This window comes from Protopterus annectens, chromosome 12.part0 (assembly GCF_019279795.1).
Source record: "Protopterus annectens isolate FY-2018-M chromosome 12.part0, PAN1.0, whole genome shotgun sequence".
In the NCBI taxonomy this organism is placed as follows: Eukaryota; Metazoa; Chordata; order Ceratodontiformes; family Protopteridae; genus Protopterus; species Protopterus annectens.
The window spans coordinates 1,115,463,675-1,115,490,911 of NC_056746.1; the positions used below are offsets into that span (position 1 = coordinate 1,115,463,675).

A 27,237-nucleotide genomic window follows, 5' to 3' on the forward strand; every position below is an offset into this window, starting at 1 on the left:
TTTTTTTTTATCTCTGACTGTAAGAAAAATACATCTGATAAAAAACAATACACATCTAGTCCCTGATCTAAAACAGAAAAAAGTAGATTCATCTTACCTGAGCCCACGTGATTGATCACCGATTCGCGGAGACCCGTCCTTCAGTCACAGATCAGAAAGTGGCTGGCCTCTTTTGACGACAGTTCAGTCGGAGAACTTTCCATATAAGAAGAACCGATTTGGTTTCTTCCCTGTACGGTTTCAGCCACCTGGCCGTCTGATCCGAGGCGAAGAGAGGATTCCGGTCCGAAGGACCAGTCTGTAAAAGGAAAAACTTCAAAGATCAATACACGTTAGGTTTAAGCAAGGCACCCTTTATTACTTGCAGCAAGGAGACAAAGCATGTAGGTACAAGGTTTGTCTGACTTTCTGGTGGTCAGTATGTTATACAATTCTCTTCATGTCACACATAAAATGTTACTAATCTACTGCTGACCTAGTTGAACACAACTTTCTGTATGTTACACAGAAAATGTTACCAGGCTTATTGCTGACATGGTCAGATTATTGCTGTCTTGCAAAAACATTTGAGAAAAAACAACCTGGCCTTGGGCTTATTTTAGCCCACCTTGTCTTTTCAATTCTTCCATTGTACAGTTCTAATACATGCAATACATTTTGTCTAGCTTCAAGATACATTTCTAGCTTTGGTACAAGTAGTGCTGACTATGGTTTAAGCTTTCAAACATCTATTGTTTTCTTTATCAAGACTTCTAGCAGCTGCACATTTTCTCATGGCATAAGCAGAAATAGAATGTCTCTTATTAAGTTTCTGGTAGCTGCACATATTTTCATTGCATAAGCAGAATAAAAGTGTCTTTTATTAAGTTTCTAATAGCTGTGCAGATTCATGCAGTATGAACAGAATAAATATATTAACCCTTTTAGGCCTTTAATGTACTAAGCATGCACATTGCTATTATGCATTTTCCTAACAATTGTACATCGTGGAATCACAAGGGATAAAATTTAGGCGGAATCAGAAACATTTATTACCAGTGTCTGAGCCAATGTTACAGCATCTTGCCTGTAATGGAGACTCTAATTCTCAAGAGTAATTTGTCCAACATTCCTGTTCCAGAGAAAATTTCATCATCAGTCCCTGTTCCTGAAAGTATCCCTGAAAATCCTGAAGTAGAACATTCCCCAGTAACTGTCCATGTTGCTAAACCCAGTTGTAATTATTATATTACGAGGTCAGGTTGTATCAGAAGGCCTAATCCTAGATGCACGGCAACCTGGACATGATTGTTATTGTTTGTTGTCTGTATAGTTTGCATGCCTATTCAGTTGTTGTTTTCATTGCAAGACAGAATAGTCAGAGGGAGGATGTAGATCAGTGTCTGTTGTACCTTTAAGAAGCATTCCAGTCTATGGGCACATGCATATAAGTACTGGGCATGTGCAAGCAAGAGTGTCATTTTGACGAGCAGCCGAAGTGTAAGCATGTATGTGTGTAGCAATCAGTCAGTTCATTTAAATTTAATGTTCCTGCCATCCATCCTGATGTGTTTGTTTGTAATACATTATTTAAATGAACACCCAAGCCTCATTGTCTTATTTGAATACACAAGATGAGCGACATTTCCCAAGTGCCTGTCATCTTCTAGATGTAGAACAAGGCATGATGTTCATCGTGCATACAGCTGCAGTAATCACATATGGGTTCTCTGCCGTCAGGCGGTCCCTCGGTCGGCCGAATTCCAAAGTCTTGGTCCGGCGTCGGTTGTTGTTGCTTTCTTTCCTGACGTCAGTGCGACAGGGGTATATAAGACACAGCCGACGCCATATTCTTCAGTCTTTTTTGCCGCGCGGTGCCCGAAGCAGAAGCAGTTCGCAAGTGCCGGTCGGCCAGCTCCTGAATTTACGAAAAATTGGAAACCGAAGTCTTCTTTAAAGCTAAGTACCCCGTTGGGGAAACTTTTCTTGCCTCAGACCGATGTCAGACAAAGTTAACAATTGTATTTCTTGTGGGAAGCAAATACCGCATAAGGATTTCCATTCCCTCTGCATACGTTGTTTAGGCCCAGACCACGACGTCTCGGGCTGTCGCTTTTGTGCTACTTTCAATAAACACACTATTAAGCGTCGGGTGGAGTTCGCCCAACATTATTTTGGTAAAGCCTTTGATTATAAAATGTCGTCGGAGACTCCGACTACCGTTTTGTCCAAAAAACGCAAGGACAAGGACTGACGCGCGAGGTCCACGGTCTCCGACACCACGCCAAAACCGACTGCACGTGGTCCGGTTCTCAGCGAGACACCTTTGCAGTCCCTGACTACCGACGACACTTCTTTGGCGGTGTCCGAGACTGCAGGTGCCTTGGCCCTTACTCAGACTACAACCACCAAGGCCACTGTGAGTGTTGAGTCTCCTAATGTGGACAGATCCACTTCCACCCAGGGTGTCTTTAGGCCCTCATCTTCCTTTTCTATTAAGGCCTTTACTAAGTCCTAATCAGCCATGCATCCCAAGAGGCCTGTTGCTCAGGGCCCATCTCCAGGCCCCATGCCTAAAAAGCAGATGCTTAAAATGGCTGAGGATTTGATTACCCTTATCAGGGGTTCCCAACCCCCTCCAGACAAGAGACCCAGAGTGGAGGAAGATTCTCCCTCTTCTGAACAGGGCTCCATTTTCTCAGAACATTCTGATGTAGAGGAGCACTCGTACTTCCCTTATGAAGATTCGGATGCAGAACAGTCCATTCCTTCTGTATCTCCCCCAGAGGATTTCTCTTTTGGGGAAACCTTGCACACCTTGAGGGAGCACTTCCATTGGGAAGGCCAAGACTGTTCTGATTCCAAGAAAAGGCTTAGGGAATTTCTTTTGTTACCTCAACACAGACCGCTGGCTATACATCCTGTCTTGGACATACTTGATGATGTTTACTCGGAGGCTTGTCTTAGTCCGGATTCCCTTCCTCCTGCTCCAGTCAAACCTGATAGGTACTACAGAGTTCCTAACTCTCACCAATTTCTTTTCAAAAGCCATAATGCTGACCCTGAAACCATTTCTCAAGGCCCCAAGGGAATGAAGGCCTCTACTGCCAAGAATCCACTACCTTCCGAAAGAGAATCTAGATCCTTAGAAAGGTGGGAGAAAAAGGTATACACCTCGGCCACCCTAGCCATGAGGGCCTTAAATTGTCAGTTCCATATGCTTAAATACCAGCAGTTTCTGTTATCTCAATTAAGAAATAAAATGTCTCAACCTGAACAACCAGATTTGAAGGAATTGCAGGATATGATGCATAATGCAGAACAAGTGGGTAAACACACCTTACAATGTGGCTATGATGCCTTAGAGGCCTCAAGTAGAGCTACTGTTACAGGATCAGTCATACGTAGACATGCTTGGCTTAGGGAACAAAGCTTGCCTGATCATGTTAAAGCTAAACTACTAGATGCTCCTTTACAAAAGGATGTACTATTTGGTACTAATGCTGAGGAGATACTACGTAAAATGGAAGAAAAAGCTAAATCTATGCAAACTGTCAAGGCTTTTCTACAGGTACAACCACCTCGTTTTAGCAGAAATTGGCCTTCTAAAAACTGGTCCTTTCCAGCCACGGACAAGCCCCAAAGAGGTAGATACAGATGCACAAGGGGCAGAGGACAATCTCAAGGATCATATAGAGGCAGACAATGGCAAACTCCAGCACCAAGAGGTGGCAAAGACAGTGCACAACAATACAGAAAACAAACCCAATGACTTTCTCCTTTTCATGCCAAGCAAGTCTCAGCTGGCAGCTCCCTTGGGAGGAAAGCTGGCATTATTTACAAGAAATTGGCATATTATCACAACAGACAAATGGATCCTGGACATTATAAACAGAGGCTACAGATTTCATTTTCACACTCTTCCAAAAATGAGAGGCATGCCAAACCTGCCACACAATCAAAGGGCAGAGGCACAAATACAAATTTCAAAACTCATGGACATGAAAGCTATTCAAGAGGTACCTACTCATGAACAAGGTCAAGGTTTTTATTCCAGACTATTTCTGGTACCAAGGAAAGGAACCGACTGGAGACCCATTTTGGACTTTCCTAAATACATTTCTACTTGTACCAAAATTCAAGATGCTCACATTACAGCAGCTTCTTCCCATGCTGGGCAAGGGGTTTTGGCTGGTAACAATGGACCTCAAGGAGGCATACCTGCATGTCCTAATCAGACAAAGCTGCAGAAGATACCTCAGATTTCTTGCAGGTTCAATCCACTATCAATTCTTTGCATTGCCCTTTGGCTTATCTACTGCGCCCAGAGTATTCATGAAATGCCTGGCATCAGTAATCGCCTACTGCAGACTTCAAGGGATACAGATTTACCCTTATTTGGACGACTGCCTGATCCAAGCGGACAGCAAGCACAAACTTCTGGAACATATGGCTTATGCAATACGGTTACTGAATTCTCTGGGATACACAATCAACAAAGAGAAATCCAGGCTAACACCATCTCAGAAAATAACTTTCCTGGGTGCCAACTTGGACACAAACACCCAGATGGCCTACCTTACGCCAGAAAAACAGGGGCAACTAACTCAGTACTTCAAAATACTAGCAAATTGTACCAGGCTTACTGCAAGGAAAATCCTGCAGGCTCTGGGCTTCATGGCATCTTGCATTCTTTTAATCCCATGTGCAAAGTTGCATATGAGAAAACTTCAATGGTACCTAAAAAACCTATGGTCTCAGCACAGCCACAATTTGGAAACAATAATACCAATAATTCCATGTTTGCAAAAGGAATTTCTATGGTGGGCCCAAGCATGTCAAACAAACACAGTCTCCCATTCTGCAAGCCTCAAGCAAATCAAGTCATCACAACAGACGCTTCAGATTACGCCTGGGGGCCGCACATGACAGACAGGTGCATTCAGGGCAAATGGTCCCAAAAGGAAAAGCACCTTCACATCAACCAAAAAGAAATGCTAGCAGTGATAAATGCAATTACAGCATTCAAGGACCTCCTGCATCCAGGACAATTATTGATAAGAACTGACAACACCACAGTAATGTGGTACATAAACAAACAAGGAGGAACACATTCATACCCCCTGTGCAGACTAGCCATGACACTTTGGAACTTGGCTCTGGAATGGCAAACGAACTTCAAGCACAGTACTTACCAGGTTTGGAAAACACGCTGGCAGACAGTCTAAGCAGAAATATGACAGATCCGCACGAATGGAAGTTGCATCCTCAGATGTTTACACAGATAATCCAAGCGTGGGGAAGGCCAGACATAGATCTCTTTGCCTCCCACAGGAATCATCAATTGGAAAAGTTTTGTTCAAGGACCATCCATCCAAAGGCCTGGAGAGTGGACGCCCTTTCATTCAGTTGGACAGCATGGACAATGTACGCTTTCCCACCTCTGCCTCTTCTGCCCAAGGTGCTCTTGAAAGCAAGAGCAGACAGACCGAAGATGATACTGATTGCTCCAGACTGGCCACGACAGCACTGATACCCACTCCTGAGGAGCCTAACACGTACTCCTCCCTGGTTTCTACCACTAATGCCTCTTCTGCTGACTCAGCACAGCTACAAAACTCTTCACAGTCAACTGAAAACACTCAATCTCGCTGCATGGAAAATTCCTTAACACCACAACAGATCCTACTCCCCAAAGAGGTGCAGGACGTCATTCTGGAGGCCAGAAGGCCATCAACTAGAAAGGCCTACTCCGCAAAATGGAAACGGTTTTGCTCCTGGAATGAGAAAAAAGGCCAGGATCCTAGAAAACTAAATTTGCCTCAGGTATTACAGTATCTAGCTGAGCTGCTGAACAGTGGACTTTCATTTTCCTCCATAAAAATCCATGCCTCAGCCATTTCTGCAGAATTCAACACGGATCCACCGTTATTCTCTCACTCACTGTTAAGACAGTTCCTCAGAGGGGCTAAGAATACAAGACCACCAAGGAAACAACCAGTGCCAGCCTGGGATCTTAATTACATTCTAGAAAAATTAACATTGCCTCCCTTTGAACCAGCTGCCTCAACAGATTTGCAATATTTGTCCTGGAAAACAGCTTTCCTTCTGGCCATTACCTCAGCTCGTAGGGTTTCGGAGATACAAGCCCTCATGGCTGTGCAGCCCTTTCTCATCTTCCATCAGGACAGGGTTTCCCTTCAAACCAATCCGTCATTTATGCCTAAAGTGGTATCCAGGGTAGCTTTGAATCAAGCCATGCACTTACCTATCTTTTACCCCAATCCTCAAAACAAAGGGGAAAGGCTGCTACATTCCTTAGACATCCATAGGCAGCTATGTTATTATTTGGACAGAACAAAGCCTTTCAGGAAATCAGAACAGCTTTTTGTGTCCTATGCTGTAGGAGCTCAAGGGAAGCCTGTTACCAAAAAGACAATTTCAAAATGGATAGGCCACTGCATACGATTTTGTTACTCCTATCATGGGAAATCTGTCCCTACAGGCATCAGATCCCACTCCACCAGGGCCACAGCTACTTCTACAGCCTTCCTCAGAGGAGTGCCTACCAAAGATATTTTGGAGGCAGCCACTTGGAGTTCTGTGCATACCTTCACAAAACACTACCACCTGCCTTTATATTCCAAAACTAGAGCTGGCTTTGACACTGCTGTATTGCAGGGCATTCTGGCTCATCCCAGTTCCACCTAGTGCCTACCACCCTGTGCGTAGCTTTGGGATTCTACCCATATGTGATAACTGCAGCTGTATGCACGATGAACATAGTACAGTTTTGGACTTACCATAAATGTAGATGTTCGAGTGCTAATACAGCTGCAGTACAGGTTTCCCTCCCTCCTTCCCCTCTCGGTAAAGGACTAGTGGCTAACACCTCCTCTTACAACCTAATTGGGTTATCCTCCTATGGTGTATTTGCTTGCAACTACTGTTTTTTGATTACATTGCATTGCTTGAATATATTTTTATATATGATTTATGTATTGCCTTCCTTCTGGGGGCACCTGACATCTGGGGCAAGAAAAGACTGAAGAATATGGCGTCGGCTGTGTCTTATATACCCCTGTCGCACTGACGTCAGGAAAGAAAGCGACAACAACCGACGCCGGACCAAGACTTTGGAATTCGGCCGACCGAGGGACCGCCTGACGGCAGAGAACCCATATGTGATTACTGCAGCTGTATTAGAACTCGAACATCTACATTTATGGTAGGTACGAAACTGTACTTTCTGTCTCTTATTAAACTTTGTTGTTTAACTGGCATGTTCCATTTTATAAGAAGTTATTGGGCATTTTGTTTTATGAATGTTTTCTTTTATTTCTTTCTGTTTAGCATTGTTTAAAAAAAGGATTACACACTTGCATTCTTGCTACATGTTGTTTCCATCTCATCATAATAGCATGATGTTTATGGTGGGTGAAAGTGCAGAAAAATGCAAGATTTTTTTGTCTCATGATGCAGGATAGTTCTTTTGTAATGTGTCAGTGTTATGTAAGTGATGAAAGCAAGAAGACTGAGGCTCCAAGATGTTTTTAACACCCTGCTGATCTAGGCAGGTGTTAGAGGATACGTTACAACAACTCAGCTGGTAGAATTTGCCCCTTCCTAATGCTTAACCAACTAAAATGATTTGACCATAGTGCATGACAGTGGGAAGTATGTTCAAACTGTTGACACCCAAAATGTCCCTAAATATGAGTTTGAACTGATAAGACCTGTCATCTCTTTCCCTGGTTTTGTTGATTTAGTGTAGAAGTCTACAGTTCAGTAAGTAAAGTGGTCTAATTCATTTGGTAATGTTTTTTAATGCACAGTTTTCTAAAGCCTTGTTTCATGGGAGATCTGCTAGCAGCAGAAAGGTTAAATTATTTATATAAGTTCATATACTTTGCAGGTGTAGGTTGTAGGAATAAAGTTCAGATCTGCTGAGTATGGTTATGATTGTAGAATGTAGATCATGCCAACCCCACTTTGTAAGCTGAAACGTTTGTGAGCTTGATGTAGTGATTCTTGTCTTCTCTTTCATGTAATTCTATAGTGGGATCCATCCAGATTGACAGAGGCAACCAGGTTTGTGCTTGGATCACGAGCAAACAAGTAAGCAGAATGCATGTTCCATAGTAAGGCATATGATATGGCTATCATTGTGACAGACGAAGTTCTAGAATTTTTGTTTATTTTTCTCATGTGGCCTATGCAAAAGGAAGCAATAGCTGTTTCTCTTTTACTAACTCAGAATATTTCAGAGAGACCAGTGAACTTTAGTACTAACTGTATCAGTTGTGATGGGAGAGCAAAGCCTAAAGAAAAGCTGTAGTTGTCTGTATCAGAGGATTAAGGCTATGAGCTGTTAGTGAGATGTTTTTTGTACTCAAGGTACATCATTTGATTCTTTCCACCTCCATTTATCTACTGTGTGACCCCCCCCCCCAATCCGTATTTATTTGTATTGCCCCAGCCCCTGGCCCCACCCCCAAACCCAAGTCTACATATTACATTCTGAAAAAACATTTATCTAACAGTGTCACTATTCAGACAAAGTGTGTCTGATGATGTATTAAGGTGTTTTTATTTTCCTGTTTGTTTGATTGCAGTCAGTTCAATGTGAGCTTGGAGGGGGTGTTTGGCTCATTGTTATGAGGTTTGAGAATGTTAGATTTTGGGGGGGGGGGGGTTAAGGAATACATTTGTCATGGATGTGACATTCAGGAAGTTGTACATCAGGATTACCGACTACAATAATGCATGTGTGTGTGTGTGTGTATGTATGTATGTATATATATATATATATATATATATATATATATATATATATATACACACACACACACACACACACACACACACACACACACACACACACACACACACACACATATTTGTCCGTCCATATCACTGTTGCAGTATTCATCACCTCTGGTATCTCCTACCAAGGATAACCCAATGTCCAGCCAGTGTACCAAAGCCTTGATTACCTGGGAGCATTGTATGTCAGATGTATGCTTTTCGTGCTAGAGTTGGCATAAAGGTGATGTGCATACACTATCAATCCAGAACTTTGTTGCCACCAGTCTGAATGCTGTTATTGTATGTTGGTCTGAATGCTCTTCACTTTGCTGGTTATATTGAGCCTATGCCTTTAAGCTAAGTAGTCCATTGGGGTTTCTTTTTCCTTTTCTTATATTTTTCAGTGGGTTACATATCATCCAAGAAAGGAAAATGTCAGCGTGGGAGGAAAATTCCCATCTATATGAAACGCTGTCCATAGTTGTCCCACTGTTCACAGCTGCTAGTAGAGCAGCCAGTTTGTGCAGAGGGTGATACCACTGCAGGTCATCTAATAGCATACTACTAAACACTCTCACTTTGACCCTTAAGTGACTCTCCCCTACTTCCACCCATCTAGAAATTGTTTTTCCTTGCATCACATAGCATAGGCTAGATTCAGACCTGATGAATCTAGACTGATATCGCTGTGCTCTTAAACCAGCCATCTTACATTGAGTGCCTCCCTGCACCTTTGTAGCAGAAGTGTGTAGCTCAGGGCCCAGCTGAATTTGGGATTGTTGGAGAAAGGCTTAGTTTGGGGCTTTCCCATTGGTAGCTGTATTAAAAACTGTTTAAATTCACAGATTTTTTGCCTCGCTTTTGCATAAGTTTGCACTCATTTTACCAGAATTGCTTAATGTTTGGCAACTTTAGTCAGAGGTCTGGAGTGCATCTGCACTGAAATCCAAGATATCCACTGAAGAAAAGTAAAAAATAAGTATATTTTAAGCCAACACTGCACCTTAACTGTATTGAATTCAGTCCAATTGCAGGCCCATAGCTATTCTATCTCCTTTGGCAAAAATAATGGAAAAATGTATTCACCTACAACTGTTAACCTACCTACTTGATCACAATTTATTAGCACCCTGTCAACATGGCTTTAGACCATTTCATAGCACCACCTCTGCTCTTTTATCCTTCACTAACCATATTAACAGTAATCATAATAATGATACTCTATCCTCAGCCCTATTTATTGACCTGTCTAAAGCATTTGACATGGTTAACTACCACCTGCTTGTAGACGCACTCAAAAACCTGTGACTGGACACCCATACTATACAGTGGTTCCAATCATACCTACGTAATAGGCAACAGGCTGTACTGTGGGAAAATACTTTATCTTCCCACCTCCCAGTTGCCCTAGGGGTCCTGCAAGGATCTATATTGGGTCCATTACTCTTCTCCATCTTTACAAATGACCTCCATTCTGTAATTCCACAAGCTGACTGTATCCAGTACGCTGATGACTCCACACTCATATGCTCTGCTACTTCTCAATCAGAACTTCAATCACTAACCCAAAAGACCTTTAGTACAGTTGAAAACTGGCTCCTACAAAGACGTCTTATCCTTAACCCCAAAAAAACGAAAATGCTACTATTTACCCCCACCCGCAGAACCTCTCCACTTAACTTTACTATTACTTCAAATAATGGAACTATAGTATCTCTTGAGCCAACCATCAAACTACTCGGAGTACTAATAGATAATAACTTGTCTTTTGAACCTCACATTAATAACACCATAAAAACAGTAAACAAGAAACTAGGTTCCCTCTATAGAATCAAACCCTTTCTAACACCTCCAGCCAGGGTTACCATTGCTCGCACCCACCTTATCTCTACCCTGCTCTATGCCTCCCCTATCTATACCAAAATATGTAGAAGTAATCTGAGTAAACTTTCATCCTCCTCCAACAATATTGCTAGATTTGCAGCTGGGTCCTCCTATAGAATTCATCACTGTATCAACCTGAATCAGCTAGGACGGTTAGCGTTGCCAAATCTAATACTTTTTAATCCACTAATAGTAGCCTATAAGATCCTGTATTTACCTCAAAATACACCCATACTTACTTCCCTAGTCATCCCCTATAACATTCTCAAGACCTTATGCTCCTCTAATAAACTACTTGTGCAAATATCAAAATCCAACAATTCAGATGGTGACACCTTGTTCTCCAATACAATAGGTAAAGCCTGGAACATCCTCCCAAGCCAGCTAACCTCAATATCCTCTGCCAGCTTATTTAAAAGCAAGCTCAAACCCTACCTTAAATCACACTGGCTATGCCCCTCTGTTAACCCAGACTAAGCACCAGACCATTAACTAGACTCCCATGATTCCTAGTCTCTCGTGATCATGATCCTGTGTTTACTCACTAATTACTAGTGAGCTTAACCTTTCTTAGGATTTTTTTCTCATGTAAATATGTATATACTGTGGAATGATCAACCACCTTCATATAAGATCACAACTTTGGTGATAAAGAGCACTATAAATGCATCCTTGTATGTTGATCTTCTATTCTCTAGCCATTAATCTCTAGTGTTTCCTTTCTTAGGTTTATGTGTGACCTTAGTACCTATTAATATAAACAAACAGTTGTGTCTAGTTTAGTCTTATATTAAGTTTTCTTTCCCTAATAGAATACATAATATAAAATCCTAGGCTTGTAATATGTTATAAAGATTTGTAATGCACCATTTCTAATGCAAATGTCTTAGTCTTGTACATCTATTCTTAGATAAATATTTCTTTCCCTACTGAAATATAAAATATATAATCTTAGGCTTGTTAATATTTTTTAAAACTTCTTATGTACCAAATTCTACTGTTAATGTCTTTGTCTTGACCTATTATGTTCTAATTTGTGGAGCTTTTCTCCCCGGGTCTCCACTGAAAATGGACATATTTCCAGCTGGACCAGCCCAGTCAACAAATGTAAAATAAATAAAATAAATACTGCTTGATTTTAGCTGTTTATAACTGCTTTTTATTCTGCACTTTGAAATTGTGTTTCATTGCCTTGTATAGCATGGGCTAGATTCAGACCTGCTGAATCTAGACGGTTTTGTATCACTGTGCTCTTAAACCAGCCATCTTACATTAAGAGGGCCTCCCTACACCCTTGTGACAGAAGCATGTAGCTCAGGGAACCGTCTTGGGTTGAGGATTGCTGAAAAAAGGCTCAGTTTGGGCCTTTCCCCTTGGTAGCTGTGTTAAAAACTGTTGAAATTCGCCTGCATGTAAGCCTTGCATTTGCTCGTTGCTGCACACCTCGCAACAGGGTTTAGTAGTGTCCTGTATAGATGTAGATGCCTGGGAACATCGTTTTTCCCTAGAGACCGTCCATTAGAATCCCCAAGCTTCCATGCTGAGCAAAGGGCAACTCATTTGCGCTCTAAGTAGCATTCTCACACTTATCATCCACAACCTACTATACACCCACTACCTTTGCTACTCCAAGTCAAACTAGCACACTAGTTAAGCCAAAGTCCTTAGTCCAGCTAGCCCACTTCCTTCCCAGATACTACTTTCAGAAAAATCCTGCCACAATGGACGGGCAGATGTTCTTCGTGTTTCACTGTTGCAGTCAATACATTTGGGTTATCTGCCTGCAGGTAACCCTCAGCCAGCCTGAATATCAAAGTTTTGGATCCCTGCATCAGATGCTGTCTCTTCTTCCATGACGTCAGGTCATCAGGGGTATAAAGCATGCAGCCGACGCCATTATGCCAGTCTTTCTTGCTGAGTGGTGCATGAAGCAGAAGCAGTTCGCAAGTGCCGGTTGGCCGACTCCTAAAATTTTCATTTTCAAGTTTCAGAACCGAAGTCTTCAAAAAAGCTAAGTACCCGTTGGGAATCCTTTTCCTTGCTCTAAACCGATGTCAGTAAAAGTTAACAATTGTATTACCTGTGGAAAGCAAATACCTCACAAAGATTTTCATTCGTACTGCATTCCTTGCTTAGGCCCAGACCACAATATCCCTCGCTGTCGGTTTTCTGCCTTATTCAATCCTCGAACTATTCTTCGTCGGTTCATTTTTGCATCAAATTATTTCGGTACTCTGTTTAACTGTCCTGAAATGGCTTTGGTAAGCCATCCTACTACCAACATTCCGAAAAAACATAATGATAAAGACAGAGACAGACCGTATAGGTCCAAAGCTGCCGACAATGCTTCCGTTAAGCTAGTCGCCAGTTCACCAGTACTCACTGAGGTGCTTTCACAGCCCCTGATACCCACTACTTCAGATTCGCAGGCCTCTACTGATACCCATTTGGAGTCTGGTATGCTGTGAGATGCTTCTTCAACTATGGAACCTGTGGATGTCTCTACCTTGGATGGGTCCGGAGCCACTGTGCAGGTACTGGCTTCTGAGGGTGTATTCAGGCCTACTGACTTGCATTTCAAACAGACGCCATCTTCTTCTTCAAGCCTTAAAACTCGACCCACGCCTAGAAAACCGACGTCCAAACCGCGTGGTCAGGCCCATATGCCTAAAAAACAAATTATAAGAATGGCTGTAGACCTTATTACTTTAATTAGGGGAAGCCAGCCTTCACCCTCTGAGACCTAGAACTGATTTCCCTTCTGATTCTTCTGATCAGGATTCTGAAATTTCTGTTTCTTCTGATTACCAGGATTTGCTCTTATCTACCTATGAGGATTCTGATGCAGAGGACTCCATTCCCTCTGCTTCCCCTCCAGAAGATTTTTCTTTTGGTGAAACTTTGCACACTCTTGGGGAGCATTTCTTCTGGGAAAGCCAGGAATACTCTGACCCCAAAAAGAGGCTTAGGGAATTCTTACTCCTCCCTCAACACAGGCCTTTAGATATCCCTCCTGTTCTGGACATTGTAGATGATGCCTTCTTGGAATCTGGCCTGGTCCCAGACACTTTACCTCCAGCTCCCAGGAAATCTGACAGGTATTAGAGTACCTGACTCTCACAAGTTCCTCTTCAAGAATCCTACTGCGAACCCAGAGTCCATTTCCCAGGGACCTAAAGGCATTAAGGCTACTACTGCCAAAAACCATACCCCCTCTGATAGAGATTCCAGGGCCTTGGACAGACTGGGTAAGAAGGTATACACTTCTGCTGTTTTGGCCATTAGGGCCTTAAACTGCCAGCTTCGTATGTTAAAGTATCAGCAGCATATTATGGGACTACTTAAACAGAAAATTATGTTGATTCCTGACTGTGCTGAAAATAAAGCATTACAGGATTTAATTAATTCTGCTGAACAAGTTGATAAACATAATTTGCAATGTGGTTTTGACTCTTTAGAAGCATCTTGCAGGGCTGCTGTCACTGGGTCTGTTCTTAGAAGGCAAGCTTGGCTTAAGGAGCAAAATTTGCCAGATCATGTTAAAGCTAAATTACTGGATGCTCCCTTAAACCAAGACTGCCTGTTTGGCAACAAAGCAGAAGAAGTCTTCAAAAAGATGGAGGAAAAGGCTAAATCTATGCAAACTGTTAAAGATTTCTTGCAAGTACAGCCTCCCATATTTAGTAGGCATTGGCCTTCTAAGAATTGGTCCTTCTCAGTCCAAACCCAGGAACAGCAGACCACCTAGGCTACTGTCTCAAGGTACTCACAGGTCTAAGCAATGGGGAGGCTCCCACCTCCAAAGTTGTAAGTAGTAAGACACCCCCCTGTGGAAAACTGTCAAAATGACTTAACCTTAAACCTTCCAAGCCCTGCTCGACTGCCTGCTCCCTTAGGGGGAAAGATCACACTGCATGCAAAAAACTGGTAACTCATTACCCAGGACAAATGGGTTTTAAATATAGTTTCCCCAAGGATACAGATTCCACTTCCACACCTTACCATCCCCAAACAATTGGCCAGACCTACCCCCATGTCAGTGGGCAGAGGCTGAACAGCAGGTTCTCTCTCTTCTAAGCATCAGGGCTATTCAGCCTGTCCCAACAGAAGAAAGGGGACAAGGATTTTACTCAAGACTTTTCCTGGTATCCGGAAAAGACAGCTTCTGGTGTCCTATCTTGGACCTCTCTATTCTAAACACCTTTTTGGTAATCCCAAAATTCAAAATGCTAACACTTCACCAGCTGCTGCCTATGCTAGGCAAAGATGCCCGATTGGCAACTCTAGACTTAAAGGAAGCTTACCTGCACATTCCAGTAAGGGAATCTTTCAGTAAATATGTATGCTTCAGAGCAGGCTACATGCACTATCAGTTCTGTGCACTTCCGTTTGGCTTATCTGCTGTGCCCAGGGTATTCACAAAGTGCCTAGCTCCAGTCATTGCATTTTGCAGGCAAAGAAATATTCAAATATACCCATACCTGGACGATTGTCTAACTCAGGCAGAAAGCCAGGGCATGCTACTAAATCATCTGGCATTTGTAAAGAAACTTCTAACCTTACTGGGGTACACCATAAATGAAAAGAAATCTCATCTAGTACCCTGCCAACAAATTGTATTCCTGGGAGCAAGCTTGAACACAACTTCCCAGATGGCTTACCTTACACCAGAGACACAAGTTTATTTGACAGCCTACTTCAAACTACTGGCCACAGAGACCCAGCTATCTGCAAGGAAAATCCTGCAAGCCTTGGGGTTCATGGCCTCTTGCATTCTACTAATTCCATATGCAAGACTGCATATGAGGAAACTACAATGGTGTCTGAAGAGCCTATGGTGTCAACATTCTTAGGACCTGGAATCAGTGATTCTTATCATTCCTTGTATAAAGACGGAGTTATTTTGGTGGGCAGAGGCCTGCTACCACAACAAAGGACTCCCGTTCACTCTACCCCCTGCCGCCCAAACCCTAACAGACGCATCAGACTATGTATGGGGGGCTCACTTGGCAGGGAAGTGCATTCAGGGCAAATGGATCCCTAGTCAGATGCACCTGCATATCAAGCAAAAAGAAATGTTAGCTGTACAGAATTCCCTGACAGCCTTCAAGAACCACATTCTTCCAGGACAATTATTGGTAAGACGGACAACACCACTGTTATGTGGTACATAAGCAGGGGGAAACCCACTCATATCCACTCTGCAGACTAGCCATGGCTCTGTGGAACACAGCCTTGAGCTACCAAGTGCATATACTACCTCAATTCCTGCCAGGCAAGCTAAATTCACTGGCAGACGACCTTAACAGAAATCTCACGGACCCACACAAGTGGAAACTGGAACCAAAGATATTCAACATTTTGTCAAACAAATGGGGGAACCCAGAGATAGACCTGTTTGCCTCCCTTCAGAGCTACCAATTGGACAAATTCTGCACAAGGACTTCCCACAGTCAAGCTTGAAAAGTGGATGCCCTGTCCTTCACCTGGGAAAGCCTCTCAGTTTATGCCTTTCCCCCTCTGCCTCTCCTCTCGAATGTTTTGCTAAAATCAAACAAGACAAACCCAAGGACAATACTGATTGCACCAGACTGGCCATGCCAGCACTGGTAGCCCCTCTTGCACAGTATGTCACTGCTGGAACCATGCCACCTGCCCCAGACCCCTTCCTTGGTGTCCCAGCAGGAGGGCCAGATTCTGCACCCCCAACTTCAAACCCTGAACCTTGCAGCCTGGCTAATTCCTTGAGATCTCCAATAGCATCCCTCAGTAAGCAGGTGCTAGATGTCATTCTGGAGGCAAGGAGGCCTAGTACTAGAAAATCCTATGCTGAAAAGTGGAAAAGATACTGTTCCTGGAGCCAGACTCGGGGGATGGGCACAACAGTGCCCAGCTTACCACATATTCTTCAATACTTAACAGAGATGCTCCACAAGGGCCTTTCCTTCTCATCAATTAAGATTCATGCCTTAGCCATTTCAGCACATTGTAATACTGAGCCCACCTCTCTTCTCTCACCCCCAGCTGAAACAATTCCTCAGAGGGGCCAAAAATTTAAGACCACCCATGAGAGTCCCTACACCAGCCTGGGACCTTAACTTTGTATTGGAAAAGCTCACTTTACCTCCTTTTGAGCCAGCTGCAACTGCAGAGTTGAAATTCCTTTCCTGGAAAACAGCCTTCCTTCTAGCCATCACTTCAGTAAGAAGAGTGTCTGAATTACAGGCCCTCATGGCAGTGGAGCCCTTCATCATTTTCCATGCAGACAGGGTGTCCCTCAGGACCAATCCTTCCTTTATGCCCAAGGTGGTATCCAGTGTGGCCCTTAATCAGTCCATTTATTTGCCTACCTTTTTTCCTAATCCACAGAACAAAGGAGAACGAATACTGCACTCTTTGGATGTGCACAGACAACTTAGATTTTATTTGGACAGGACTAAGCCTCTCAGAAAAACTGAACAGCTGCTAGTTGCCTTTGCTGCAGGAGCCAGAGAGGAAGGCCATTTCAAAGCAAACCATTTGTAAGTGGATAGCTCATTGCATTAATTTCTGCTATAAGCAGCATAGAAAACCTACCCCACAGGGGATAAGGTCATATTCCACCAGGGCTGCATCTACCTCTACAGCCTTTCTCAGAGGTGTTCCTACCAGGGACATCCTAGAAGCTGCTACCTGGAGCTCTGTACATACCTTCACCAAGCATTACCACTTGCCTATTTTTTTCTAAATCCAGAGCTGGTTTTTGCCTCTGCAGTCTTGCAGGACTTAATTGCTGATCCTAATGCTCTCTAACGTCCTCCTCCCTTCCTTAGCTTTGAGAATCTACCCAAATGTAATGACTGCAACAGTGAAACACGAAGAACATCGTACAGCTGTGTACACTTACCATAAATGTAGATGTTCGAGTGTATTCACTGTTGCAGTCCTGGATGTTCATGTTTCACTGTTGCAATCAATACATTTGGGTTATCTGCTTGCAGTAGCCCTCAGTCGGCCTGATTAACAAAGTCTTGGGTCCTGCGTCAGTTGCTGTCTCTTCTTCCATGATGTCAGGTCGTCCGGGGTATAAAACATGCAGCCGACGCCATTACATCAGTCTTTCTTGCCGTGCAGTGCCCGAAGCAGAAGCAGTTTGCGAGTGCCGGTCGGCCGTCTCTTGAAATATTTGTTTTCGAGTTTCAGAACCGAAGACTTCAACTAAAAGCTAAGTACCCCGTTGGGGAAACTTTTTCTTGCTCTAAACCGATGTCAGTAAAAGTAAGTAATTGCATTACTTGTGGAAAGCAAATACCTTATAAAGATTTTCATTCGTACTGTATTCCCTTCCTAGGCCCTGACCACGACGTACCTCGCTGTCGGTTTTGTGCCCTAGTTAAATCACAAACTATCCGTCGTCGGTATATTTACGCTTCTAAATATTTTGGTGCTGGGATCAATTGTCCAGATATGTCTTTGGTAAGCCATCCGACTACCGACATTCCTAAAAAAACGCAAAGAGACAGAGACAGACTGCCGAGGTCCAAAGTTGCTGACGATGCTTCTCCTAAGCCAGTCGCCAGTGAGGCGCTTTCGCAGCCCCTGATACCCGCTACTTCAGATTCACAGGCCTCTACTGAGACCCATTCTGAGTCCGGTATGCCGCGAGATGCTTCAGCTGTGGAACCTGCGGATGTCTCTACCTTGAATGGGTCCAGAGCCGCTGTGCAGGCACAAGCTTCCGAGGGTGTATTCAGGCCTGCTGATTTGGGTATTAAACCGTCGCCATCTTCTTCTTCAAGGCCTAAAACTCGAACCATGCCTAGAAAACTGATGCCCAGACCGCATGGCCAGGCCTCTATGTCTAAAAAACAAATAATGGCTGAAGAATCTTATTATTTTAATCAGGGGAAGCCAACCTTCCCCCTCTGAGACCTAGGACTGAGTTTGCTTATGATACTTCTGATCAGGATTTAGAATTTTCTATTTCCTCTGATGACCAGGATTTACGTTTATCTACCTATGAGGATTCTGATACTGAGGACTGTATTCCCTCTGCATCCCCCCCCCCCTCCCAGAGAATTTTTCTTTTGGTGAAATTTTGCATACCCTCAGGGAGCATTTTCGTTGGGAAAGTCGGGATTTCTCTGATTCTAAAAAGAGGCTTAGGGATTTCTTACTCCTGCCTCTGCACAGGCCTTTAGCCATACCTGCTGTACTAGACATTGTTGATGATACCTTTTTGGAATCTAGCTTATCCCCTCTCCTGCTCCCAGAAAACCTGATAGATATTTCAGGGTCCCTAACTCTCACAAGTTCCTTTTTAAAAATCTTACTGTGAATCTTGAGACCATTTCACAGGGACCCAAAAGCATTAAAGCTACTACTGTCAAAAATCCTACCCCCTCTGATAGAGGTTCCAGGGCATTGGATAGATGGGGTAAGAAGGTATACACTTGTGCAACTTTGGCCATTAGAGCCTTAAACTGCCAGTTTCATATGTTAATGTATCGGCAGCATATTATTGGATTGCTTAAACAGAAAATGATGATTCCTGATTGTGTTGAAAATAAGGATTTACTGCATTCAGCTGAACAAGTTGGCAAACATACTTTTCAGTGTGGTTTTGATTCACTAGAAGCATCTTGCAAGGCTGCTGTAACTGGGTCTGTACTTAGAAGGCATGCTTGGCTTAAGTAGCAATCCTTGCCAGATCATGTTAAAGCGAAATTGCTGGATTCTCCCTTAAACCAGGACCGTCTGTTTGGCAACAAGGCAGAAGAAGTTCTTAAAAAAAAAAGTGGAAGAAAAAGCTAAATCTATGCAAGTTGTTAAAGATTTTTTACAAGTACAACCTCCAATGTTTAGTAGATATTGGCCTTCCTAGAATTGGTCCTTTCCTGCCTCTTCCAGACCTTCTCACTCCAAACCCAGAGCCAGCAGAGCTTCCAGGCTTCACTCCCAGCGTACGCAAAGGACTAAGCAGTGGGGGGGGGGGGCCCACTTCCAAATCTGGGAGTAATAAAACTCCCCCTGGTAAACTGTCTCAATGACTTCTTGTTAAAACTGCCAAGCACTTCTCAACTGACTGCCCCTTTGGGGGAAAATATTGCTCTTCATGCAAAGAACTGGGAACTCATTACCCAGGACACGTGGGTTTTAAATATAGTGTCCCAGGGATGCAGATTTCACTTCCACACGTTGCCAACACCAAGCGGGTGGCCAGATCTACCCCCAAATCTGTGGGCAGAGGCCCAAAAAGCAAGTATCTTCTCTCTTAAGCATGGGGGCTATTCAGTTGGTACCAGAAGAGGAAAAGGGACAAGGTTTCTACTCAGAAACTTTCCTGGTACCCAGAGAAGACAATTCATGGTGTCCTATCCTGGACCTGTCTACCTTAAACACCTTTTTGGTGATTCCAAAATTCAAGATGCAGACTCTTCACCAATTGCTTCCTATGCTAGGCAAAGACGCCTGGTTGGCAACACTAGATTTAAAGGAAGCATACCTGCACATCTCAATCAGGGAATCTTGTAGAAGATACCTACGCTTCAAAGCAGACCACACGCACCATCAGTTCTCTGCACTGCCCTTTGGCTTATCTGCTGCGCCCAGGGTATTCTCAAAGTGCCTAGCTCCAGTCATTGCATTTTGCAGACGAAGAAATATTCAAATATACCCATACTTGGATGATTGTCTAATTCAGGCAGAAAGCCAGGACATAGATTTGAAGCATCTGGCCTTTATTCAAAGGGTGCTAACTTGTCTGGGGTACACCGTAAATGAAAAGAAATCACACCTGGTACCCTGTCAACAAATTATATTCCTGGGAACAAGCTTGAATACAACTTCCCAGATGGCTTTCCTTACGCCAGAGAAACAAATTCATTTGACAACCTACTTCAAACAAGTGGCCACCAGAACCCTGCTATCAGCAAGGCAAATACTACAAGCCTTGGGGTTCATGGCCTCCTGTATTCTTCTCATTCCATATGCAAGACTGCATATGAGGAAACTACAGTGGTATCTAAAAAGCCTTTGGTGTCAATATTCTCAGGATCTAGAAGTAATGATTCCTATCATACTTTTCCTATGCCTAGAGTTCCTTTGGTGGGCAGAGGCCTGCCACCAAAACAAGGGACTACCATTCACACTACCCCCTGCCGCCCAAACCCTAACAACTGATGCATCAGACTTTGCATGGGGGCTCACCTGGCAGGGAAGTGCATTCAGGGCAAATGGAACCAAAGTCAAATGCACCTGCATATCAACCAAAAAGAAATGTTAGCTGTACAGAATGCTCTGACAGCCTTCAAGGACCACATTTTTCCAGGACAGTTAATGGTAAAGACAGACAACACCACTGTTATGTGGTACATAAACAAGTAGCGTGTTGCACATTCTTACCCCCCCCCCCCCCTGCAGACTAGCCATGGAATTGTGGAACACAGCCCTGAGCTACCAAGTGCATCTACAAGCTCAATTCCTGCCAGGAAAACTAAATACACTGGCAGACGAGCTAAGCAGAAACCTCATGGACCTACACGAGTGGAAACTGGAACCAAGGATTTTCAACATGTTGACAAACAAATGGGGGAGCCCAGATATAGACCTGTTTGCCTCCCCCCAGAACTACTAATTAGACATTTTTTACACAAGGACTCCCCACAAACAAGCTTGGAAAGTGGATGCTCTGTCCTTCAGCTGGAAAAACTTATCAGTTTATGCCTTTCCTCCTCTACCTCTGCTCTACACAGTACGTCTAAAGATCAAACAAGGCAAACCAAGGACAATTTTGATTGCACCGGACTGGCCACGCCAACACTGGTACCCTCTCTTGTGCAGTGCGTCACCGTTGGCCCCATGGCACCTGCCTCAGACTCCTACCCTATTGTTTCAGCAGGAGAACCAGATTCTGCACCCTCAGCTTCAAACACTGAACCTAGCAGCCTGGCTGATTACCTAATCTCCCCTTTGCCACCCCTCAGTAAACCAGTGATGGATATCATTTTAGATGCAAGGAGGCCTAGTACTAAAAAATCTTATACTGACAAATGGAAAAGATTCTGTGCCTGCAACCAATCTCAAGAGATGAGCACAGCAGTGCCCAGTTTACCTCAGATTTTACAATACTTAACTGAGTGGCTTCACAAGGGCCTGTCTTTCTCCTCCATAAAAATTCACGCCTCAGCCATTTCAACTGATTATAATACAGAACCTCCCCTCTTTTCTCATCCACTGCTCAAGCAGTTCCTCAGAGGGGCCAAAAATTTAAGACTACCCAGGAGGCTCCAACTCTGCCTGGGATCTTAACTTTGTATTGGAGAAACTCACTCTTTATCCTTTCGAGCCAGCTGCTACTGCAGATTTAAAATTATTTTCTTGGAAAACAGCTTTACTTTTAGGAATCACTTCAGCAAAAAGGGTATCTGAATTACAGGCCCTTATGGCAGTGGAGCCTTTCATCTTCTTTCATGCGGACAGGGTGCCCCTCAGAACCAATCCCTCCTTCATGCCGAAGGTGGTATCCAGTGTGGCTCTTAATCAGTCCATTCATTTGCCAACCTTTTTTTCCTAATCCACAGAATAAAGGGGAATGGATACTGCACTCCTTAGATGTGCACAGACAACTTAGATTCTACGTGGACAGGACTAAACCTCAAAGGAAATCTGAACAACTGCCGGTGGCATTTGCTGCAGGGGCAGAGGGGAAGGCTATTTCAAAGCAAACCATTTCTAAATGGATAGGCCATTGCATTCATTTCTGCTATAAGCACCATGGAAAACCTATCCCACAGGGGATCAGACCTCACTCAACCAGGGCTGCATCTACCTCTACAGCCTTTCTCAGAGGCATCCCTACCAGGCACATCCTAGAAGCTGCTACCTGGAATTCTGTACATACTTTCACGAAGCATTACCATCTACCAATTTTTTTCTAAATCCAGAGCTGGCTTTGCCACTGCAGTCTTGCAGGACCTTATAGCTGGTCCTAATGCTATCTAAATTCCTCCTCCCATCCATAGCTTTGGGAATCTACCCAAATGTGATGACTGCAACAGTGAAACACGAAGAACATAGTACAGTTGTGTACACTTACCATAAATGTAGATGTTCGAGTGTATGCACTGTTGCAGTCCTGGTTACCCTTCCTCTAGCCCCCTGACTTCTTTTGGTTATACCTCTACTCTCCTTTACTATGCTTAAAAGCTTTTTGGTGTATTTGCTTTTTTATTGGCGGTATAACCTTGTGTGTATGTATATATATATATATGTGTGTGTGTGTGTGTGTATGTGTATATATATATAAATATATATATATATATATATATATATATATATATATATATATATATATATATATATATATATATATATATATATATATATATATAATTGCTTCCCATTAGGGTTCACCTGGCATCTGGGTTAAGAAAAACTGATGTAGTGGTGTCTGCTGCATGTTTTATACCCCTGGCGACCTGACGTCATGGAAGAAGAGACAGCAACCGACACAGGACCCAAGACTTGGTTAATCAGGCTGACTGAGGGCTACTGCAAGCTGATAACCCAAATGTGATGAATACACTTGAACTTCTACATTTAGGGTAAGTGTACACAACTGTACTTTACCCTCCCTCCAGCCCCCTGACTTCTCTTGGCTATGCCTTTCTTCTTGTTTAGTGTATTTCAGCTTTCTGGTGTATTTGCTTTTTGTTGGAGGTGTAACCTAATATATAATTGCTTCCTATTATGGGGCACCTGACATCTGGGGCAAGAAAAACTGATGTAATGGTGTCAGCTGCATGCTTTATACCCCTGACGACCTGACGTCATAGAAGAAGAGACAGCATCCGACGCAGAGATCCAAGACTTTGATATTCAGGCCAGCTGAGGGCTACCTGCAGGCAGATAATGCAAATGTGATGACTTCAACAGTGAATACACTCAAACATCTACATTTATGGTAAATGTACACAACTGTACTTTTCCCATCATTTCTCCTGCCAGCTTGATTGATATGGGCATCATGAGGCAACGTAGCAATTGCTTCATGTATATTGACAACCATTTACTGTTAAAGCAAACTAACACCCTGTGTGATAGATGCAAATACACTGTGGTACTGGAGTCATATCTCTTGCGTAAAATACAAAACTAGACATCAAACAGGTTGTCGGCACACACACACGTCACCTCTCACACAAAATAGGGCCATGACACATAAACCCACATATGTGAAGGTACTCACTAGAAGCCTACCAAAAAAAAAAATAGACCTCCCAAAAGCAGACCACCCACACTCACCAGTAAGCAAAAAGAAACCAGTATACATATCAACACACACACACACACACACACACACACACACACACACACACACACACACACACACACACACACACACACACACACGTGTCTCAGCAAATTAGCCCGTAAGGCTAAACAAGTTAAATGTCTTGGTCATTGGCTTGACTTCAAAAGTTGACTTAGCTTCTGGTGTCAGTTAAGTGGGATCCCAGTATCTGTCAGCCTCAGAGGATATGGTAGACAGACCTCACTGCTTTGCTAGAGATGGTCTGCACCTGCCCCCTTCACTTTTGGATACTGACAAAGGCCCTTGCCTCCCCCATAGTGCCTTTCTTAGGCAATGTCAAAACAATAGATTTTCCACATAACAAAATCTAAACGAGACAAACTCAGGCTTTTGTTGCTTAATGCTAGGAGTTTAAGCACAAAACTGCACACCCTGGAAGCACTCCTAACCTTGAAGGATGCTGACGTCTGTGCAGTTACCGAGACATAGTCCAAAACCACTGAGAGCACCCTGGCAAGGCTACGATGCCTTCCACATGTTCAGACCTCTAAATGAGTGTGAAGGAACCAAAGGTGGAGGTGTATCCATCTTCATTAAAACCAAATACACTTCAAGACTGGTCAAACAGCGTAATGCTCTTGAACTCCTTCATGTCCAGTTAACTGTTGGGAAAGAACCATACCACATCATTGCTAGCTATAGATACCTCACCATGATCCAGCCCAACACCTTAGTCATGGGACGTTTCAACTATCCTTCCATAGACTGTGGGACATACACAAGCAAAAACATGCTCACCCAGTGGTTCCTGGACTTTTAACACAAATGCTCTGGAACAGATAGTCTGCACCCTCACTAGGGGCTCTAATATTCTAGACATACTACTCGCCAACATGCAGGGGGTGTTGCTGTACTTCCCCATGCATGATGCCCCCCTGGTTAGGTCAGACCACAAATTAATCTCATTTGAAGTAACTACTAGAACTGCCACCCTTACAGGACCAATTATAAAAAAAAAATTTTACCAAAGCTAACTACAGCCTATTAAGCGATGGTATAAAAAACTTTATACCATCTGCAGTCACAGACATCAATGATCATTATGCAGAAGTGTATGCAAATGCTCTGTACAAACACTTAAATGACTGCATAAACTGTGCTGTACCTGACTGGACCAAAACCAGGTCCTCCCATAAAAACAAGCCACCGTGGTGGACTTCAGGTATAAACAGATTATTTAACGAGGAAGAAACTGTTGTCGAAAAGCAAGAGGGATATCACTCTGCAGAGGAAGAATTCCGTTCTACGACTAAACAAGAAAATCAGAAGTCTCGTAAAGTATTCTAAATCAAATTACGAAACTAAAATCGCATCCCTAGCCAAGGATAATCATAAGGCATTCTTTAATTACGTCCGAAGTCTAAAAAGGAATGCCCAGCTATGTGCCAAACTGGTTGTAGGGTGGGATTACTCGTACTACACCAGAAGATATTGCCAACCTGCTAGCTGACAGATTCAGAGCAAACTTCACCCCCCGTATCCCCACCTACTGTATCCTAGAGCATACCTGACACCAGTCCTCTACCTAATATCTCTAGAGAACAGGTCATCTCTGTGCTCACCAAGGTCAAAAATATGGCCTCAGTGGGACAAGATTAATATCCCATGTTTACTAAACAATCTAAAACAAGACCTAGTGGACCTACTTGGTGTTCTCTTTAATCATAACTTGAGAACTGGCTATGTTCCTGCAAAATGTAGAACAGCAGCAGTAGTAATTCCCCTGCTCAAAGGGGGGCCATCAACTGACCCTAGGAGCCTTCAGATCCATAAGTCTAACCAGCCTCATCTGCAAATCCATGGAAATAATTATCATGGACCTTATCAAAAAGGAAATAAATGACCTCCAATGCTGGACCCAACTCTGTTTGGCTTCATTAAGGGTAGATCATGCTTATTAAACCTGGTAGATGACTTTGAAAATGTCACCAAAGCCATGGACAAAGGCAAGACAGTGCACACAGCCTATCTTGACCTTGCCAAGGCTTTTGAGGGATTAACCCTTGCATTACTAGATTGGTAACCAGTTGGCTCACCAACAGAACACACTCTGTCAAAACTGGTGACTCTACATAGATCCATCACAAGTGGAATATACCTCAGGGGTCTGTGCTGGGCCCCTTACTGTTTGGCATCTGTTTCTCAGAAGTCCAAGCCAAAGTACACAGCCACTGGCTGACCAAGTTTGCTGCTAATTGCAAACTGAGAACAATCATTGAGTCCCCAGTGATGTCAACATATTACAAGAAAGGCTAACATGAACAAATGATTGGTGCCAAAGCCATGGTCTAAAACTAAATACAAAAAATGCATTGTTATTTCTTTTGATAAAATGGAATTCCCTACAAATTACAGAATTGACAGCACTCCCCAAGTTCCAACCCAGTGGTGTGAGACTTGGGAACTCGGGTTGATAGCAATCTGAACTTTGAGCGCCAATTTCCCACAGTGGTAAGGAAAGCCTTCTACATAGTTCACCTGATAAGCTAGGGCATACGTCCAAGTCAATGGATGTTGCAACTCCACTGTACTTGATCCTCATCAGACCAGTAAGATTATAATGCACCCTTTTGCATGTACCTTACCAGACACCTGCAACAGCTGGAGAGACCTCAGAGGTTTCTCACCAAGAAAATATAGGGGCTCCAAACCATGATCTACGTGGACAGGCTGAAAGCACTGTCATTTTACTCTGTATCTTGTAGACTGCTGAGAGGCAACTTGTGCCTAACCTATAGGGAAATCTGCAACCCTGCCCTAATGGAAATGCTGCACATCAAGTCAAATGGCACAAGAGTCACTCACTCTAGGGATCTCAACCTAGCCTGTGACATTAACAGAATATGCTGCAGAGGCGCATACATCTCCCAGAGACTGCCGCTTCTGTGGAATAGACTTCCTCTTCACGTAAAACAGAGCTCCTTCCTGACTCTATTCAAACGCAACCTAGATAATTAGATAGGAGACTGCATATTCGCCCCCGGGGTGGCACCCATGTTCCTCATGGACAAGGATAGCCGGTGTTTATCACAGACCCACTCTGTTCATAAATTAATTCTGTGAACTACCCAAAAACAACAAATGGGAATACTTGGGATTAACATGGCTAGGCTTGTAAAGGTTCTAGGGCTGGTAGACTAGTAAACTCCTCTGAACCTCAAGACCACATGCAGTGTTCCATCCATCAGGCTTTTGTATCTAAGACTTTATGT

General features: G+C 43.3%; 1 protein-coding gene across 1 annotated transcript in view; it reads left to right on the top strand.

The window, feature by feature from the left end:
- DNTTIP1 (deoxynucleotidyltransferase terminal interacting protein 1) overlaps nucleotides 1-27,237 on the top strand; it is a 1,330,332-nt gene that overhangs the window by 757,212 nt on the left and 545,883 nt on the right. Inside the window, exon 9 of the mRNA XM_044088998.1 lies at nucleotides 8,039-8,097. Within this exon, the coding sequence (XP_043944933.1) occupies nucleotides 8,039-8,097 (59 nt within the window). The remainder of the gene's footprint in view (nucleotides 1-8,038; nucleotides 8,098-27,237) is intronic.